The sequence below is a fragment of the Anomaloglossus baeobatrachus genome, chromosome 5 (assembly GCF_048569485.1).
Source record: "Anomaloglossus baeobatrachus isolate aAnoBae1 chromosome 5, aAnoBae1.hap1, whole genome shotgun sequence".
NCBI classification, from domain to species: Eukaryota; Metazoa; Chordata; class Amphibia; order Anura; family Aromobatidae; genus Anomaloglossus; species Anomaloglossus baeobatrachus.
In genome coordinates, this window is record NC_134357.1 from 536,922,494 (window position 1) to 536,944,199 (window position 21,706).

General features: G+C 47.7%; 1 protein-coding gene across 2 annotated transcripts in view; it reads left to right on the forward strand.

Moving 5' to 3' along the window:
- LOC142312183 (uncharacterized) overlaps positions 1–21,706 on the forward strand; it is a 133,702-nt gene that overhangs the window by 23,760 nt on the left and 88,236 nt on the right. For both annotated transcript variants that reach the window (XM_075351084.1, XM_075351082.1), the window contains exons 6-10: positions 5,374–5,523; positions 5,653–5,832; positions 5,910–6,033; positions 6,117–6,214; positions 6,412–6,502. In XM_075351084.1, coding sequence (XP_075207199.1) covers positions 5,374–5,523; positions 5,653–5,832; positions 5,910–6,033; positions 6,117–6,214; positions 6,412–6,502 — 643 coding nt within the window. The remainder of the gene's footprint in view (positions 1–5,373; positions 5,524–5,652; positions 5,833–5,909; positions 6,034–6,116; positions 6,215–6,411; positions 6,503–21,706) is intronic.

The following is a 21,706-nucleotide window of genomic DNA, read 5'->3' on the forward strand; positions in this document are numbered from 1 at the left end:
GTTATCTACCGGGCCCTGGCAGATGCCCTATCCCTCTCTGTGGGTGGTTGTCTGCTTTCAGGACTTTGGTTGGGACAGGACCTATAATCCTGCCCTCAATTAGTTAATTAGCTAGGCCGTTGGTTCTGGTCCTGGCTTCAGGGTTCAAGTACCCCCTCTGTGCACGGTTTCCGGGTCGGTTTCTCCGGTGTCGGTACCGGCGGGCTCCAACCCTGTCCCGGTCCACCCCGGATCTTCGGCTGCCGTCTTCCCGTCGCCTGCTGATGGAGACCACCGTTTGCCACCTAGCCAAGGCACCAGGTCTCCAACCCCGGCACCTGTCAAATTGAGCCTTTCCTCCTGCTGGAGCTACACCTAGCCCCAGCCTCACTCCTCTCAACTTGAACTCCAGACTTCCACTGTTCAGCTTGAACGCTAGACTTGAACTCTAAGCTTAACTGACTGTTTTTCCGCCCCGGGCTGTCTAGACCCCTAGGTGGGCGTTTCTCATCCACCTGGTCCGGCCCACTGGTGTGCCTGTCTTTCCCTGAGCGGGGTAGCTAGGGTTTCAGGTCGGCTGTGTGTAACCCCGTGAGGGAAGGTGTTGTGCGGGGGCCTACTCTCTGTGACTCCTGGTTTTGTCAGGGCGTCACATCTGCAGTGAAGTGTTCAGTTGGCTGGGCCTGCCGAGGGGTATGAGCCTCCCTGGTCTGCAGGCAGCCTGCTGCGTCTGCTCTCTACAGCATCCAGGCATAAACCAAGTGGAGGGGATGTTACACTGTGCCTGACAGGCTGCTTTCACACTTCCGACGTTTTGCATCAGTTGCAATCCGTTGTGTGATTGATGCAACGGATGCGTTGCAGATAGTGGCACAACTGATATGACTGTTGCTGCAAAAAAAAATCTGTTGTTTTAGGGGTTTTTTACTGTTTAACCGGCGGCAATCTATTGTGAACGATCAACTGATCACCCGACGACCGGCCACCGGGTGATCAGCTGATCGTTCACAATATTCGTCCGCTGTCCGATTAGCTGATCGTTCACAATAGCCGTCCGATTAGCTGATCGTTCACAATAGCCGTCCGATTAGCTGATCGTTCGGCCGCCGAGAGTCATTGATTTCAATGATTAAACACAAGAGCAGAGCATGCGCAGTGAAAATAAAAGGATTCTGCCGCTCAAAAAAGTTACGTGCTGCGTTCCTGCTGCTCGACAGTCAGTCTTTCCACGACTGATCTGTCACGCGGCGGATGCAACGCAAGGCCATCAGTCGCAATCCGTCGTCCATACAGGTCTGCAAAATATTTTGCAGGATACCGAATTTCCTCAAGGTAACAACGCAAGTGTGAAAGCAGCCTAAACCTAATAAACCACTATGGAAGAGCAAAGGTAAAGTTACAGCTGCAGTAATTTCTTAAGGCCACAAACTAAAACATTATCTCCCCTGGATCCTCATTCCTGGGGTGAATGTGAAAACCTGTGCAGGTTGCTCTGCTGCAGCCCCCCTGCAGAGCTCAGTACATTTAGATAAGGTCTCCTTTTGTTGTTTTTTTTGTTTTCCTCAACAGTGAGTAAAGCATTGCAGGGGTTAAACCTGCTAATTCCTATTGCAAGCTCAGCATTGAAACTGCATCCTACCATCTAGTGGCCATTTTTTATACTGCATCTCCAGGATTGAATGTCAATGCTCAACTTTTATATATATGGCCAAAAGTTTTGAGAATGACACCAAAATTATTTTTTCACATGATCTGTTGCCCTCTGGTTTTTAATTGTGTTTGTCTGATGTTTACATCACATACAGAAATATAATTGCAATCATATTATGAGTACCAAAAGGTTATATTGACAGTTAGAATGATTTAATGCAGCAAGTCAATATTTGCAGTGTTGACCCTTCTTCTTCAGGACCTCTGCAATTCTCCCTTGCATGCTCTCAATCAACTTCTGGACCAAATCTTGACTGATAGCTGTCCATTCTTGCATAAGCAATGCTTGCATTTTGCCAGAATTTGTTGGTTTTTGTTTGTCCACCCGTCTCTTGATGATTGCCCACAAGTTCTCAATGGGATTAAGATCTGGGGAGTTTCCAGGCCATGGACCCAAAATCTCTATGTTTTGTTCCATGAGCCATTTAGTGATCACCTTTGCTTTATGGCAAGGTGCTCCATCATGCTGGAAAAGGCATTATTGGGCGCCAAACTGCTCTTGGACAGTTGGGAGAAGTTGCTATTGGAGGACATTCTGGTACCATTCTTTATTCATGGCTGTGTTTTTAGGCAAGACTGTGAGTGAGCCGATTCCCTTGGCTGAGAAGCAACCCCACACATGAATCGTTTTAGGATGCTTAACAGTTGGCATGAGACAAGACTGGTGGTAGCGCTCACCTCTTCTTCTCCTAATAAGCTGTTTTCCAGATGTCCCAAACAATCGAAAAGGGGATTCATCTGAGAAAATGACTTTACCCCAGTCCTCAGCAGTCCACTCCCTGTACCTTTTGCAGAATATCAGTCAGTCCCTGATGTTTTTTCTGGAGAGAAATGGCTTCTTTGCTGCCCTCCTTGAAACCAGGCCTTGCTCAAAGAGTCTCCGCCTCACAGTGCAAGCAGAAGCACTCACACCAGCCTGCTGCCATTGGTGAGCTAGCTCGGCACTGCTTGTAGTCCGATCCCGCAGCTGAAACAGTTTTAAGATACGGTCCTGGCGTTTGCTGGTCCTTCTTGGGCGCCCTGGAGCTTTTTGGCAACAATGGAAGCTCTCTCCTTGAAGTTCTTGATGATGCGATAGATTTTTGACTGAGGTGCAATCTTTGTAGCTGCAATACTCTTCCCTGTTAGGCCTTTTTTGTGCAGAGCAATGATGGCTGCACGTGTTTCTTTAGAGATAACCATGGTTAACTGAAGAGAAACAATGATACCAAGCACCAGCCTCCTTTTAAAGTGTCCAGTGGTGTCATTCTTACTTAATCATGACTGATCACCAGCCCTGTCCTCATCAACACCCACACCTGTGTTAATGGAACAATCACTAAATCAATGTTAGCTGCTCCTTTTAAGGCAGGAATATATATATATATATATGTTCATTTATATAGCGCTATTAATTCCACAGCGCTTTACAAACATTGGCAACACTGTCCCCATTAGGGCTCACAATCTAAGGTCCCTTTCTGTATGTCTTTGGAGTATAATGCTGATCATCACTATTAGGCCATGTGCACACGGGGAAAAATGCCCGCGGATTTTGATGCGGAGAACCTCTGGATTTTACGCAAGTACAGGCACTCCCGATGTTATCCTATGGGATTTGGTGAGTGCTGTTTTAATGCTGCGGAATTTGCACAGGCGGGAAATGCTGCGTATTTCCCGCAGCGGCAAAGAATTGCATGTCAATTATTCCTGCGGATTGTTCCACACGATCTCTATACTTACCTGCCTTGATTAAAGACACCGGAGACTCTTCCTTTGGTGTAGAAGAGCGTATGGAGCCAGGAGCGGGCTGCAAGAGGTGGGCGGGGTCTGCACGAGCTGCGGTCATATAATCGCCCAAGCTCCCGTCATGTGACAGCCGGAGCTCGTCCAGGCCCCTCTCATCTTCTCCAGGAGGCGGCCAGAAACCAAGTTGATGTGCAATACAGGTAAGTATGAACTCACCGATCACTCCAGCACTTGTTCTGCGTTGAGGATGCAGTGCTCCCGCAGCATATCCGCAGGACATTCCACTAGACTTCCGCACCAAAACTCAGACAAAGTTGTGCTGCGGATTTCTGGGAGCTCCTGCAGATATATCCGCAGTACACTTTCCCCGTGGGCACATAGCCTTGGGGCATGTGCCCACCGGAGAAAATACCATCCAGATTTTGCTGAGAATAACCTGCAGATTTTCCAGATAAATCCGCAGGTTTGCGCAAGTACAGACACCCCCTTGTTATCCTATGGGAATTGGGGACTGCTGTTTTAATACTGCTCAATTTGCACCTGCGGAAAATGCTGCGGATTTCCTGCAGTCGCAAAGAACTGCATGTCAATTATTCATGCGGATTTTCCTGCGAATTTCCTGCCTTTCTACTATGGAGATACAGAGGGGTAAATCTGCAGGAATATCACTTGAATTCCGCACGTTTTCCGCAGGTTTACCGCAACAATTCCACATGAAATATACAATAACAGATAGTGCGCATTCTAGGGAGCTGCTGTGTGAACCTGTGGAAATACCTGCAGAAAATTCCGCAGGTACATTTTCTCGTGGACACATGGCCTTAACGTTTTGTGGTTTTTGGTTCAGGCGCCGGCTATGTAAGGACCCAGAAGTTATGTCCTTCACTCTTCGCTAATACCGTACTACATTCCAGAGCTCAATATACCTAACAGCTCGTTGCAGTACATGATACCAGAGGTGTACCATTCTTCGACCACTGACATCTTCATTTATGAACCGTTACCTTCTCCATAGTGGGCAGAAACAACACCCAACTTCCCGTAAATCTGCACCAGGAGTCGTCCCTAAGATGGCGCCATTACTGACACAGGAGGATCAAAATTTACACAACGATGCTAGTGAGGAGAGTGTTTCACCATCAAAATTGCCTTTATCTCCTACAGCCAAGGATAATGGGCTAAGGGTCAACAACTCCTCTCTGGCTGCAGAAGTCACTGACAAACAAACCTCAATTCTGCCCGCCATTAACCAAACAGTAAAAATATAACAAAAAGTTGGAAAATTAAATACTTACAGGCCTAATTTTTTTTTTTTTATCCTAACACATGTTTTATTATTTATTTTATTTAAAAACAATTAAACTCCACATATTGAGCAAGACTCGAAGAAATGCGCAAATTCACCCCAACTGGACCTCAAAGTTTTTATTACTGAACTGTCATTTTAACAAGAGGAAGTGACATAATGGGAGGATAACACAGGCGACGGTCATTGGCACTAGGGCTGTAACGATCATGGTTGCAGGAGGTGTGACCGCAACCAGGCCCATGCAGGAGGGAAGCCTGCCTACACACAATTTTCAGATGTATTGCAGCACAGAGTCTCACCGGCTCCCTGCACTGTAATACACTCCGCCGGCATCACAATAACTTGTCCCATTCCTGACAGAATAATTACTAATTTTTCACCGTGTTGCTTTATAGAGTGCACTGATTGACTTCTATTAATACATTTTTGCAAAATGGAAAAAGACCAGCAACTACGTGATGTTTACAATTTACATTGTAAATTATTCAATTACGGTGATGCCCAATAAACATAAGGATTTTTTGTTATTAAAAAGTCTTTCGGAAAAACTGAAGCAAAACAATATAATTGCTGAAAAAACCCCAGAAACTACTGTATTTTTTTCTGGCTAAAATGGCAATAATTGACACCCTGATTCCACTATTCAGGTCCTTACAATATCAAACCCACTCAGTGGAGATCTTCTATATAAGAGAATTCTTCTGATTAACCAATCAAGGATGGAAATGGACAAGGACAAGATGGCGGAGAGGATAATACACCTCACCCTAGAGATCCTCCTCCGGCTTACTGGAGAGGTGAGAGATTCTGATGACGTCACATTTCATCATTCTTATCTATGGGAAGAACAGATGGACAGAACTGGAGAGGTGAGGACTCTGGAAATGTCTGTAGTGAGATTTATTACTGTGTCTCTCCATAACCAGGATTACACAGTAGTGAAGAAGACCTGTAGTGAGCGCTGTCAGGCCCCTGTGTCTGAGGGATGGGGAAGACCCCTGAGCCCAATCACGGGGCCTCCACCTCACCCCCTGATACATGAGGACATCAATGACCAGAAGATCCTAGAACTCACCTACAAGATGATTGAGCTGCTGACTGGAGAGGTGACACTGCTGGGAATGCTGGGACATTATACAGTAATGAAGGGATCGGGGGATGACGGTATCATTGTATGTGTCAGGTTCCCTTAAGGTGTCGAGATGTCACTGTCTACTTCACCATGGAGGAGTGGGAGTATTTAGAAGGACACAAAGATCTGTACAAGGACGTTATGATGGAGGTTCCCCAGTCCCTCACATCACCAGGTAATAGACAGGACTAAATACACACGGCCTATAATTATCTGTATGTAAAGAATGAATTCAGTCCCTGTATGTGTCTCCTTCAGATCTATCCAGTCAGAGGACAACACCAGAGAGATGTCCCGGTCCTCTTCTCCCACAGGACTGTAAACAAGAAGATCCCGATGTTCCTCAGGATCATCAGGTAGATGGAGAGAAGGTGCCATGAAATCCCCCTATGATGTGTAGAGGGCTGTGAAGGTCTTGTGCTCAGTCTTGTTTTATCCACCAGTATTATATGTTTTATACTTGTGTAATGAGAACGGTGGAGATGGCAGGATTAGAGCTGATCATAGAAGTGACTTCTCCATCTGTCTTTGACTTTTACAATATTTGTTTCAGGCTGAAGATCTGACCCATATTAATACTACAGAGACATATGTGAGGAGTGATGACTGGTGTAAAGAGGAGATTTCTACAGAAAACCACTTAGGTGAGTAGTAACCACTACTGTAAATGTAGAGAAGTCACAGATTCTCCTCAGTCATTGGCTGTGGTTGGTTTATGAGCAGTGTAGTCCTACAGTCATATGAAAAAGTTTGGGCACCCCTATTAATGTTAACCTTTTTTCTTTATAACAATTTGGGTTTTTTCAACAGCTATTTCAGTTTCATATATCTAATAACTGATGGACTGAGTAATATTTCTGGATTGAAATGAGGTTTATTGTACCAACAGAAATGTGCAATCCGCATTTAAGCAAAATTTGACTGGTGCAAAAGTGTGGGCACCTCAACATAAAAGTGACATTAATATTTTGTAGATCCTCCTTTTGCAAAAATAACAGCCTCTAGTCGCTTCCTGTAGCTTTTAATGAGTTCCTGGATCCTGGATGAAGGTATATTTGACCATTCCTGTTTACAAAACAATTCCTGTTCAGTTAAGATTGAAGGTCGCCGAGCATGGACAGCACGCTTCAAATCATCCCACAGATTTTCAATGATATTCAGGTCTGGGGACTGGGATGGCCATTCCAGAACTTTGTAATTGTTCCTCTGCATGAATGCCTGAGTAGATTTGGAGTGATGTTTTGGATCATTGTCTTGCTGAAATATCCATCCCCTGCGTAACTTCAACTTCGTCACTGATTCTTGCACATTATTTTCAAGAATCTGCTGATACTGAGTTGAATACATGCAGCCCCAAAGCATGATGGAACCTCCACCAAATTTTACTGTGGGTAGCAAGTGATTTTCTTGGAATACAATAAACCTCATTTCAATCCAGAAATATTACTCAGTCCATCAGTTATTAGATATATGAAACTGAAATAGCTGTTGCAAAAACCAAAATTGTTATAAAGAAAAAAGGTTAACATTAATAGTGGTGCCCAAACTTTTTCATATGACTGTATTTCATAATCAAGTGGTCACCAACCCGCCACTCAAACTTGTCGACATTACTTTGGGCATTTTAAGTCCTTTTGTAGGAGTGAGACTGGTTTTAGTGAGAGCTTGCAGCTTGGAGGTCAACTCTAAGCCCTGGAATTAGAAGATGCTGACATTAGCTGCCCAGATCTCTAAACTGCAAAGCCCAATGACCGCATAGATAGAATGTGCTGACGACTTAGAAAACCATGTGAAGAATAATATCCGTACGTTGGGGCTTCACTTTTATGATTAAGACACCAGTCCATGTGCAGTGAGAGCCAAGTGGAGAAAGATAAGTTTGTACAGTGGTACCTCGCTTAACGAGTTAACGAGTAACCCACTTAACGAGAATTTCGCTTAACAAGCAAAGCTTTCTGTAAAGTTGTAACCCGCTTTACGAGAAAGCTTTGCTGTACGAGCGAAATCCTCACCTCACACACTTCCGGTTCCGTCCACCCACCGCGCTCTAACCCGCACTTGCTGTCCACACAAACACACACATGTACGCACAAACACACACAAACATACACGCACTCACACACATACAGTATTATGCTGACCTTACCTTCCGTTCCACCGCCGGGCTCATGGTTCTTGTAGTTCCCGGGTACATCGTTGCGAACTACAAGTACCATGAGGCCGGTGGTGGAACGGAAGGTAAGGTGAGCATATAATATCTGTACCTTCCGTTTCATCGCCGGCCTCCTGGGTCCTGTAGTGCGCCGCGCCGCTCTGCTCCGCTCCACTCCAGGCATTGGCATCCATAGCAACGAAGCAGGAACTTCCTGGATCCTGTCACCGCTTGTCAAAGGCAGTGCGCTGGCCAATCAGTGGGGCTCATTATGTATATAGATGGGTATTTTGGGCTCATGTAAGGGGCTATTTGGAGGTTCATACAGTATACAGGTGTCAGGGCAGGGTCTGTCAGGGAAGGGAGGACTGGTAGGCCCAGGAGGTGGATCCACTGGACCATGCACCCCACCGGAGGGCAGGGTACACGGCAGCCGGAGCACTGGCGTGGCAGGGACAGGAATAACCAGGTCACCAGGGTCACGGAGTTCATTAAGACGGTACAGAATGCTGGTACAGGTAACAGGACACGGTACAAGGGGACCTGAGCACCTAGCTCATAAGACTAAGCTTCAAGACACGTTGATCAGGCCCCACCCACATGGAAAGGCCAGTCTTATATACCCAGCACAGCCCTATGTCATATCCTGCTTCAGGTGTGCTGGGCCTATAAGACCAGGGAAGTGGGCGCGGCCCGGTCCTATACAGAAACATGTGTCTAAGACTCAGAGTCAGACTCCTGAGACCAGGAACAGGACGCAGGGGAGCATGAGCGGGAGCGGCAGCCGCGACCATCGGACACGTGGACTGGGTCAGTGAGCAAGGAGCGGTGGTGCGATGGCGATACTGGATCAGTGGGTAAGGAGCGGTGTCTGGATAGTGAGACCGGCTCAGTGGGTAAGGAGCGGTGGTGTGCTGGTGAGGCTGGATCAGTGGGTACGGAGCGGTGGTGCGATGCAGGGACCGGCTCAGTGGGTAAGGAGGGCTGTCGGGACACCGGGAGCGTGACAATAGGGAGATATGTGGGGCTCCTAATGTATATAGAAGGCTATGGGGTGCATACTATATATAGGGGCTATGTTGGGGCTCACACTGTATAAAAGGAGCTATGTGGGGGTTCATAATGTATATATGAGGCTATTTGGGGCTCATGTAAGGGGCTATTTGGGGGCTCATATTGTATATAAGGAGCCATGTGGGGGCTCATACATATATAGAGGGTTGTCAGCATACTTAATTCTAATCAATATTAAATGATAAAATTAACATAAAATAATTGTAATTAATATATTAAAATTGAGCAGAGCTAATTTCAGCCTATTGGTTCGGCCCTTCATAGCAGTCACAGCCTCTGTGGCCATTCGGGAAAATTAATTACCCACCCCTGCTATAGAGTCAAATGTGAAAACAGTATTCAGCGTCTCATAAACAAGTGCGATAACCTGTTCCCATAATTGCCTAATGCCCGGGCAGTCCTAATACATATGAAATAAATCTGCTGTCACTGAATAACTGTGACTAACCATAAAGTAAAATATTCTTTGATTTGACGCAGAGAGAAGAACATTAGCAGAATTTATAATAATTTTCCATTGTTTAAGGTAAATGGGTAAATCCAAGTCCTGATTCCCAGAATTTAATATAGTCTGGTCTTGCCCCGGAGGTTGGCACCCTAGAAGCAACATAAGTTGTGGCGACCTCCCCCCCTCCCACTCAAATGAGACTTAAGTCCTGCACAATATTTATCCATCAACAGCCAATATAACATAAAGACTGACGAAGAGACACAAAGTATAACCAAACCCAATGGTGATAAAACAGGAAGAGCCCTCCTCACAGCATACAAATCAATGTCCATATGTATATATGCATAATTTGTAATGCAACCGGTCACAATGGACATACCCAATGCACACATTTTCTTACAATGAGATTATATAACTAGTTCACATGGTTTGATAAAAAGCATAAATCAAAAAAAGGGTTACTGAAGGAAGAGAAAGATATACTTGTACTTCCCTTTAAAAAAGGCAAGAAAATAAAAATCTCCCCTAATTTCAAGAGTTTATGAAGATAATATATTTAACTAAAAAACAGCTCACCCACCTGGCCAATAATGACCCGAATGGTGCACGGAAGAGTTCAGCAGAGCCCAACTGTGATCATGATAGAATGAAAATATTCCAGCATCCAGTTCCAGCAGTATCCATAAAACGAATTCTTTATTGTTCAAAGATTAAAAATAGGCATCCTTCCATAGTTATAAAAACCGCCTCATGGCAAAACAGTGGTAGTGCGGTACGCGCTTCGGAGGGTTATCTCCTTACTCTGAGACAAAACCATGTGAATCAAAGTGCCATAAAAAGGGGGGGAGGGGAAAGAAACTCAAAGAAACTCAAAGGAAGTCAATCAAAATTGACAGATCACATGACTCAGGGTGGGATTTAAATTACAATACATTTAAAATCTAATTTTTAACATTTAAACCCATTGGTGTTCTGCTATTGGGCAGAATCATCCATTTTGCTTCACGACGGAGCAATATCCTTGTTAAATCACCACCTCAATTAGGTAAAACTATTTTCTCGGCTGCATTAACCCTATAAGATCCTAGGTCGCCTCCACATTCATTCAGGAAATGTTTTCATGCGGCTGATAAACTGCGTGTTGTAGTGGTAGAGTGGTTAAAGTCATACACATGCTCTGATATGCGGCGCCTCAAAGCACGGGATGTGCTCCCCACATACTGGACTTGACAAATCGTGCAGGTAATGACGTAAACCACTCCACAAGTCCCACAATTTATTAGGGATTTGATGTGAAATTCTTGTTTTGTAACAGATGATAAAGTTTTAGCCGTATTAATCATAAATGTACACAATCCGCAGTTATTTTGAGCGCATTTGTAGGAACCCAGAGAGGGCAGCCAATTCTTCAAGTTTTGGCTACGATTATTTGTGTTTTTCTTATTACGTGTAGTAAGACCACTGGGGGACATACTATTTGCAATGGTAACATTTCTTCTGGAAACGAATTTTACACCTTTGTGGAGAACTTAAGAAAAAAGAAAAAAGTTCAGCTCACCGATTTGCTGTTAACCGCTGTTAGTCTGGACCCAGCGCAGGGAAGGCTTGGCTGCCGGTTACACGATAAAGAGAAAAAGAACTCTAGCGCAGTCCTCAGAATGTAGATTTAAAACCATCGACGTTTATTCATATAAATCCAATAAAATTATAGTATACATAGCGGTCAGCAAAGGAGTATAGGAGGTTACAGTTTTACATAGATCCCATCGAACTACGCGTTTCGACACATAGTCTTAGTCATGTGTCGAAATGCGTAGAACATGACTAAGACTATGTGTCGAAACGCGTAGTTCGATGGGATCTATGTAAATCTGTAACCTCCTATGCTCCTTTGCTGACCGCTATGTATACTATAATTTTATTGGATTTATATGAATAAACGTCGATTGTTTTTAAATCTACATTCTGAGGACTGCGCTGGACTTCTTTTTCTCTTTTGTGGAGAACTTGTTTCAAGGTGTCATCCACCTGGAGAATGGACAAATATTTTTTGATGATACCGACAACCCGATAATAGTCTTTTTTTTTTTAATCCAAAATTTTTTTATTGTTTTCAAACTAGAAGAAAGGCATTACAGAAAAGAAAGGCATAACATCATACAACGCCGAAACATCAGCGCCCTAATGGGCGAGTAAGGGCCACATGAATATTGAGCACTGAAAAAAGGGGGTGGGAGTATGGGTGGGGGAGGGGGTGGAGGCGGTAACTTACAACAATACACAAAGTTCACTTATTGCATAAAGAAGCAGAATTGGTCTGAATGACATGTTATATGACTGCCAGTCCAACCTACTACACGAGCAGGTTGTTACAATTTTAGCAGGGAGAGGCCCAGGGAGAGGATGACCACATTGCCCAACGTTTTTAAATTTTTAAGGCCAAGGAGGCGCTGCTGGCTAACAGAGTTTCATAATGGAAGTGCGTGTTGATTCTAGTAATCACTTCCTCCATAACCGGTATCTCAGGGGATTTCCACCTAGCTGCGATACACTGTCTGGCTGAGATTAGGATATGAGAGATGCACTGAGCAATGGGGGCTGGAAAAGCGTCTAAACCCATATGTAGAATCCCCATTTGAGGTGCGGGAGGGAGTCTAGTCTCGCATACTTCTGCTATTAGGTCGAAGACCTAATTCCAAAAGCTGAGAATTTCCGGGCAAAACCACCAGAGGTGCCCCAGAGTCCCTATCATGCCACAACCCTTCCAACAGAGGGGAGAGTAATCTTCTGCAAACCTAGCTATCTGAGCAAGACACCTATATCATCCCATGTGTACTTTCTTAATCTGCTCCAAATGGTTGAGGCAGGCGGAGGACCCAAGCACCACCCGGGAGGCCGCATGCCACTGATGGGTTGGCAAGGAGAGGGATAATTCTCTTTCCCACTTTGTCATGTATGAAAGAGTCAGTCCTTCCGTACGAGAGGTGAAGTGGTGATATAATAAGGACATGCCCCTGACAGATGTTGAGTCATTCAGAAGAAAGTCTGCCAAAAACTGATGTCTTGAGGTTGATGAACTCAGGCGGAAAGTGCTTAAAAAATGCCTAATTTGAAGATATTGGTAGAAGACCTGCCTGGGTAGGTTGAATTTAGACACCAGCTCAGAAAAAGGTAAAAAGGACCCCCTGTCAAATAAATCTGATACTCTAAGGGACCCACTTTGTTCCTAAGCCCTAAGGTCGACATCAGGAACACAAGCTTTTATGTCCTTAAAGGGCAGCCTCCAAATCAAACCGGCCATGGATTCTGAGGACCAATCCCTCCAGCGCCACTTCACCGCCTCGACCGTGCCCAGAAAGGAATGTGGGACTGCCTGATTTTGAATCAATGCCCCCAGCAGCTTTTTTGTGGATCCAAGTGGATTGAGGCATCCCTCAATCTGCAGCCATCTATTATCCTCCGCCTTTCTCCACCAGTCCATGACTGACTCCAGAACAGCCGCCCTGTGATATGACACCACATCAGGCTCACCCATTCCGCCTTCTCTAAATGGGGGGTGAAGTGATTGTAAGGATATTCTTGATTTCTTACCAGCCCAAATAAATTTGCGGATGAGGCTTTGTAGACCTGTCAGGGAGTATCCCGGAATTTTCAATTTTCAAAGGGAGGCATCTAAAAAGATATATCAACTTTGGAAGGTATAGCATTTTAAAAGAGTGTATTCTGGCCAACCACGACAGGGGCAGCGCAGAAAAACGCGAGAGCTCTTTTTCTAGTTCTTTACTCAGCTCTGAGATATTTTTCCTGACCAATTGTTTAGTTGTTGTGAAATGGATTCCTAAATAAGGAATACTGTGGTCCTCCCATCTAAAAGGCAATACCGTGGCGAGCCTCTCCCTTTCGACCTGGGGAACAAAAAAGGGAAGAATTAAGGATTTATTTGCATTAAGTTTGTAGAATGAGACAGCAGAGAATTCCTTAAGAACCGATAAAACATTAATTAAAGAACCTTGTACTTCTGAACAGGAAATAATTATATCATCAGCATACAGTCCCACAACATGCTTAACTTTACCTACTGAAACCCCCACAATACCCTTATGCATCGGAATGTATTCCGCCAGAGGCTCCACCACCATAGCAAAAATTACTGGGGAAAGGGGGCACCCCTGGCGGGTACCATTGGATATAGAGCAGCTACGCGAGGCAAACCCTGAGGCGAGAACCTTGGTGTTAGGATTAGAGTACAGGGAGAGAATTGCTGTTAATATTGGCCCCTGAAATCCAAATTTCTCCAAAACACTCCTTAGGAACCCCCAGTGCACCCTGTTGAACGCTTTTTCCGCGTCTAGGGACAGGAGAACACTGGGGACCTTCCTATTCTCTATCACTGCTATAAGGTCTATCAATCGCCTGGTCCATCTTTAGCCTGCCTTCCCGCTACAAACCCCACCTGATCTGGAGCTGTTAAGGAGGGGAGGATCCCATGTAGACAGGAGGCCAAAATTTTTGCATAGATTTTAAGATCACAGTTTAGCAGCGAGATAGGGCGAAAGTTACCTGGAGAAGTGGGGGGCTTCCCGGCTTAGGGAGAGTAGTAATTATGGCTTCTAAGTTGGAAGGGGCGACCGAGGAGTTATTTTGTCAATATGTAAATGTCCTGCGCATATAAGGGCCCAGGAGATCCATGAACTATCTATAATATGAATTAGAAAAGCCGTCTGGGCCTGGAGCAGAATGTGTTTTAGTAGATTTGACCGTTTTTTTGGATTTCTTCTAGAGAAAAAGGGGCATTTAGAATCTCCAGATCCGCTTGAGACAGGCATGGCAGCTGTAATTTTCCCAGGAAGGCAATAATAGCTGCCTCTGTTGGCTGCGGGGTGTTAGGGTCATCTTTTAAATTGTAAAGACCTTAGTAGTAGTCTGCAAAGGCATTTGCAATATGGATAGGATTTTTGATTATGGAGCCCTCCGGGGTTTGCAAAAATTCAATTCTGGACTTCATTTCCCTCCTTGCTAAAATGGATCCGGCTCTCTCTCCCAAGGAGTAATGTTTGATTTTTAAAGCTCTAAGATTTTTTTCATATTTAGAGATAAGATTTTGCCTTAGTTGTGACCTCAGCTCTTTTAATTGGGCCGAACGCGAGGGTAAAGGGGCAGTTTTATTTAGGGATTCTAAGGCGGGCTTTGCGCGTTGCGACATCGCAAGCCGATGCTGCGATGTCGCACGCGATAGTCCCTGCCCCCGTCGCAGGTATGATATCTTGTGATAGCTGGCGTAGCGAAAATTATCGCTACACCAGCTTCACATGTACTCACCTGCCCTGCGACCGTTGCTCTGGCCGGCGACCCAGCTCCTTCCTAAGGGGGCGGGTAGTGCGGCATCATAGCGACGTCACACGGCAGGCGGCCAATAGCGGCGGAGGGGCGGAGATGAGCAGGATGTAAACATCCCGCCCACTTCCTTCCTTCCGCATTGTGGCCGGCGGCAGGTAGGAGATGTTCCTCGCTCCTGCGGCTTCTCACACAGTGATGTGTGCTGCCGCAGGAACGAGGAACAACATCGTACCTGTCGCAGCACCGGCATTATGGAAATGTCGGAGCCTGCACCGATTATACGATAACGACGCTTTTGCGCTCGTTCATCGTATCATCTACGATTTACACACTACGACATCGCAAGTGACGCCGGATGTGCGTCACTTTCGATTTGACCCCACCGACATCGCACCTGCGATGTCGTAGTGTGCAAAGCCGCCCTAAGGTTTGGATCTGGGTAAGAATATTCGCTGTCAACTGTTCTCTTTTCTTTTTTTCCATAGCAGCAATTTTAATACAAATTCCCCTAATTACCACCTTATGAGAGGACCAAAGGATCTCATCCGAGACTGAATTGTTATCATTCAGGAGGAAATACTCTGATAACCCCTCAATTATTTCTTGTATAACATGCTGTTGGAGAGTAAGAAGTCATTTATTTTCCATTTATGAAAGATTGGGGAGCTGTGGCGCTCATTAATTGTTAGGGAGACGGGCACATGGTCGGACCATGATATGACTCCTATTTGTGACTCTGTGCATTCTGCAAGGAGGCTACTATCCTCCAAAAAATAGTCTATGCGGCTATAAGAGGAGTATCTAGCTGAATAATATGTGTAGTCCCTTTCTTCAGCATGGGTGTATCTCCAAATATCATGTAAGTGTAACGGGGGCAGGGGGCGCCTCAGGGGTTGTAGTCGCGGTCTCCCGCCCAGGGGGCGGCAGGCTGACCCCCGGCCCGGCCGTCACTGTTAAATCGGAGGTGTTGTTTGTGGGGCAGAGTGTAGGTGGCATGGACACTTCCATGGGGGCAATTTGTTTCTCGGTGACACCCTTTTCTTTCAGCTCACAGGCCTCTTCACCACTTTCAGTAAAGAGCCACAGACAAGCAGCTGGTAAACTAAGAGACATTTTATTAAACGTAGATTCTTCTTTGCACTTTCCAGCAGACAGACACTTCAGTTACAGATTGCACTTCTTGCTGACGGTTTCCTCTTTCCCCGGTAACTTTCCCTCGCCTACAGGGGACATACGTTAACCCCCTAGTAGCTGCACTCTGAACCCGGATTTACTCTGAGGCAGATCTAGCACAGACTACCGGCTCCGGATAAGTTCTCCTCTCTCCACTTCTTGCCGGTGGACTGCTTCTCTTCCTTTCTGCGGGCATTACCCGTGTACTTTCACTTCTTTGTCCAAGCACTCACTCTGGCTGCTACGGGCACCACCCGTGTACTTCTACCTCTTTGTCTGGGCACTCACTCTGGCTGCTACGAGCACTACCCGTGTACTTTCACTTCTTTGTCCAAGCACTTACTCTGGCTGCTATGGGCACTACCCGTGTACTTTCACTTCTTTGTCCAAGCACTTACTCTGGATGTCTGCCACGTTTCACTACCACACTCTGCCCCGTCGGCTCGGACTTCTCTCTTCAGTCACATCAGACTACACACTGCTCTGCACACTGCTCTGCTTCAGAGCCCTCCCTTCCCCACCTAGGCTGCTCCTCCTTCCTTCCCTGCCCCAGTTACCAGGGGAACCACTGCTCTATACTGGCACCTAGTGGGGAAACCGTTCACTAGCTACAACGACAGGTAACATTTTACCATTAACACTTGCCACCACACCATGTGGCGTCTTCAGGGGAGGGAAAACGTTCCTCCACTACTCGGGGGTCCGACTACCCCTTACATTTCTCCCCTGTTTAACCTCAGCCTAACTTCTTGCCGGGGGACTACTTCTCTTCCTTTCTGCGGGCATTACCCGTGTACTTTCACTTCTTTGTCCAAGCACTCACTCTGGCTGCTACGGGCACCACTCGTGTACTTCTACTTCTTTGTCTGGGCACTCACTCTGGCTGCTACGGGCACTACTCGTGTACTTTCACTTCTTTGTCCAAGCACTTACTCTGGCTGCTACGGGCACTACCCGTGTAATTTCACTTCTTTGTCCAAGCACTTACTCTGGCTGTCTGCCACGTTTCACTACCACACTCTGCCCCGTCGCCTCGGACTTCTCTCTTCAGTCACATCAGACTACACACTGCTCTGCACACTGCTCTGCTTCAGAGCCCTCCCTTCCCCACCTAGGCTGCTCCTCCTTCCTTCCCTGCCCCAGTTACCAGGGGAACCACTGCTCTATACTGGCACCTAGTGGGGAAACCGTTCACTAGCTACAACGACAGGTAACATTTTACCATTAACACTTGCCACCACACCATGTGGCGTCTTCAGGGGGGGAAACGTTACTCCACTACTCGGGGGTCCGACTACCCCTTACATTCCTCCCCTCTTTAACCTCAGCCTCCTGGCGAGGTTCCGCACCTGCAAGACAACATATGCAGAAAACATACACACATGTTTCTTACGCAGTATTCTTTCTTTTCTCAATACCAAAAAAACTTTAAAACTATTGTCGCGGGCGGGGAGGAGGGTGTCAGCACACTACGCTCACCCCTTCTGCTCGGGTCCGGCGGTTGCTGCTCAGTGGTGGCTCGAGCTGTGGGCCGGATCCCGGGGGTTTCTCGAGCGGCACTCCTCGCCCGTGAGTGAAAGGGGGTTTGTTGGGTGTGGGGATAGTTTATTGTCCGTGACGCCACCCACGGTTGTGGTGATTTCACCACCGCTGCTCTATATGGGGATCCCGGGGATGGTGATGCGGAGCAGCCAGGTGTTGTGTTGCCCCTCCGTGGGTAGGGGTTGGTGATCCCGGGGCCCGGTGATGGCTTGGGAGGTGCAGGGCCTGGTGGGCGCAGGGACGCGGGGGCAGCGCTGTGCCTTGCGGCACTGTGGTACTCACTCAGCCTGAGACGTTGACACAGTTTTTACGGTAAACCAAACGGCTGGTAAGACGGTCCCACGGACGGCTGCACTTGCTCTCCCAGTAGGTGACGGTGATGTCCCTCTTCCTTGCACCTTTTGTTTACTTGTTGGTTGCGATGGGTCCCCACCGGTAACCCGCTCCCCGGCTTCAAGCTGGACCGGGGGAGCTCTACTCTTTTCCCGCAGGCGCTGGCCCTGAGAAACTGGTGCCTTGGCGGTGGCGGTGTCTCTCCTACTCTGGTTGGGCTGTTGCCTTCAATCGGGACTTGGTTGTTGGGGGATCTACGTCCCCTTCACTGACGGATTTGGCAAATTCTGGCGACTCCTAGCCTTGCCGGGGTCCGAGAGGCCCCTGCCCTGGTGCTGACTGTCCTTCGGAACACTGCTCCAGACCGCCGGGCCACTACCCGTCCGCGGTCCTTCCAGGAACTTCCAAACGGTCCCCCTCCAGACAGTCACCGCCGTTGCTGACCTTGCTGACCTGTCCTGCACACAGCTGGACTACTTCAGGCTTTCTCTCTGTCACCACTCTTGCTTTCCTCCTTTACCACTTTACTTCCTTCTACTTTCACTTCCTTAACTCATCTTAGCTGTTTACTCCTTCACTCCCCTAGCTTATCTGCCTGGTTTCTCCCGCCTCCAGAGCTGTGAACTCCTCGGTGGGCGGAGCCAACCGCCTGGCCCACCCCCTGGTGTGAATCATCAGCCTCTGGAGGAAGGCAACAAGGATTTTTGGTTAGCTTTGGTGTTCCTAACTGGGATGTAGGGTGTGGTGGTGTGTGACCTGTGTCCCCTGGCTTGCCCAGGGCGACACACTATCACATAAAAGCACAACAAATTGGCACACAAGTCCGATGCCCGGAGTCCCTCCAGGGAAGCTCCCAGTCTTAGTTGAACATCTGCCCGGAGGCCCTCCTCAGGCGCTCCCGGTCTTAGCCGGTCTTCTGCCCGGAGGCTATTCCCAAGCGCTCCCGGTCTTTAGGTGAGCAGAAAACAACAGAAATAAAAGAGTTCTTACTTTAACGGTCGCGGGAGAAGTCCATGCAAAGTTCTGCATTATGCTACTCCCGGGTTCAGTACTTTTAACGTTGCTTGAGCTGTAAACATTCGCCGGCTCCTAACAGCACCGGCTGTCAACAACAAACAGACGTCTCTTCCGGATGACCACCTCTTCACGCTGGGTGGTAGGCACGCAGCCATTCGGCCCGCTGGGCCCTCACATGGTCGGAGAGGGACTGTCCAGGTAAGCGGGGTAGCCTACGAAACGGCTCATAACCCAGCGGCTCCGGTGCTTCCTTCTCCGGTTCAGGCCCTTCAGCCTCCTGCGGGGGTGAGGGGGTAGCTGGACCGGACCGCAGTGGGCTGCCGACAACAACTACCGGGTGCGACACCATACTCTGATGTATCGCCAGTAATGCCGATGCTTCTCTTGGCTTCTCTCCAGCCGTAGGTTCGGCGGCCACTTTTGGCGCGACCGTCGGGGTACTCTGCGGCCCACAGGCTTCAGCGGGCGCTTGCTTATGCTGAGCGCGCCACGCTCTGTTCTGCATTCTGCTTGGCCCAGGTATTGGAGTTTGCTTCTTCTTCCACTGCCGGGGTTGCAATGGCGCCGGGGGAGGTGGAGGCGGTTCTTCTTCTCGCACTTCGGCCCATACTCCACCCCCGGCCTCACTCAGCAGGTCCACGCAGTGCTGGCGACGCCTTCTGCTGCTGCTGCAAGAAGCAGAAGGCGTCGCCACGCAGTGCTGGCGACGCCTTCTGCTTCTTGCAGCGCCGCCCACGTCTCTATACCTCTGCAGCTTCTTGGGGCAAGTACCTCCCCTCTCTGGGCGGAGCACTCTGGGCTTCTTCCTCCCAGGCCAGCCCAGCGCTTTTCGTTTGGCGCCAACTTTTCACGCCTCTACTGAGTCCATGAGGATGGCCGCCATCTTGCCACCATCTTGTGGCCTGTTCAGCACGTCAGGCACCACTTGATCTTCCTCACAGTCTCTGGTCGGGGTTTCTTGCATGCAGGCTTGACCCTGCTTGCAGCGCCACTTTGTAACGGGGGCAGGGGGCGCCTCAGGGGTTGTAGTCGCGGTCTCCCGCCCAGGGAACGGCAGGCTGACCCCCGGCCCGGCCGTCACTGTTAAATCGGAGGTGTTGTTTGTGGGGCAGAGTGTAGGTGGCATGGACACTTCCATGGGGGCAATTTGTTTCTCGATGACACCCTTTTCTTTCAGCTCACAGGCCTCTTCACCACTTTCAGTAAAGAGCCACAGACAAGCAGCTGGTAAACTAAGAGACATTTTATTAAACGTAGATTCTTCTTTGCACTTTCCAGCAGACAGACACTTCAGTTACAGATTGCACTTCTTGCTGACGGTTTCCTCTTTCCCCGGTAACTTTCCCTCGCCTACAGGGGACATACGTTAACCCCCTAGTAGCTGCACTCTGAACCCGGATTTACTCTGAGGCAGATCTAGCGCAGACTACCGGCTCCGGATAAGTTCTCCTCTCTCCACTTCTTGCCGGGGGACTACTTCTCTTCCTTTCTGCGGGCATTACCCGTGTACTTTCACTTCTTTGTCCAAGCACTCACTCTGGCTGCTACGGGCACCACCCGTGTACTTCTACTTCTTTGTCTGGGCACTCACTCTGGCTGCTACGGGCACTACCCGTGTACTTTCACTTCTTTGTCCAAGCACTTACTCTGGTTGTCTGCCACGTTTCACTCCCACACTCTGCCCCGTCGGCTCGGACTTCTCTCTTCAGTCACATCAGACTACACACTGCTCTGCACACTGCTCTGCTTCAGAGCCCTCCCTTCCCCACCTAGGCTGCTCCTCCTTCCTTCCCTGCCCCAGTTACCAGGGGAACCACTGCTCTATACTGGCACCTAGTGGGGAAACCGTTCACTAGCTACAACGACAGGTAACATTTTACCATTAACACTTGCCACCACACCATGTGGCGTCTTCAGGGGGGGGGAAACGTTCCTCCACTACTCGAGGGTCCGACTACCCCTTACATAAGTAATGCTGTGTTATAAGCTGGCCAATTTCTTTTCTGTGGGCAGTACTAGTGGAACAGTCTAGCTGTTTTGAAACAGGGACATTGAAATCTCCGCAGATCACTTTATGGCCCACTGCCACTTGGTCTAAGTTTTTTAGGAATTTCCGCAAAAATCTGATTTGTCTTATATTAGGAGCATAAACCCCGGCCAGAGTATACTTCACATTGTTCAGGGAGCACACTAAAATCAGGAACCTGCCCTCTGAGTCAGAATGCACAGAGTCTAGCCTAAACGCCACAGTATGTTTTATAAAAATACTAACCCCAGCCCGCTTTTTACTGAAATTAGCATGAAAACTATGAGGGTACAACCGATTGTTGAGCCTGAAATTGTCTGCTGCAACAAGATGAGTCTCCTGGATGCATAGAATATCACAATTTGTCTTGTGGACCTCTTTCCATAACATGTTATGCTTGGCCGGGGAGTTTAACCCCTTAGTGTTCAGCGACAAGAACTTTAACCCCATTACAGTTTGTTTAGGATATTCATGTTACCAGAAGGAATGGAGGGAGGGGAGGGATGGTAGAGAGGGGGGAGGAGTGGGAGTGGGGAGGGGGGGGGGAGAGCAGGATAAGTAAAAGGAAAAGAGCAGTGAATGTCAAGAATAACTTGTGGAAAACAGGACTTAAAACCAAAATACAGTAAACCTGAAAAGTCAAATACACAGCTTTATCAGAAAAGCTGTTTCACCACCACCACAAAGGGGGGTAGCTGGTGGCTGAAAATGAAACTGAGCCACTTTGAGGCACCTGGTAACAA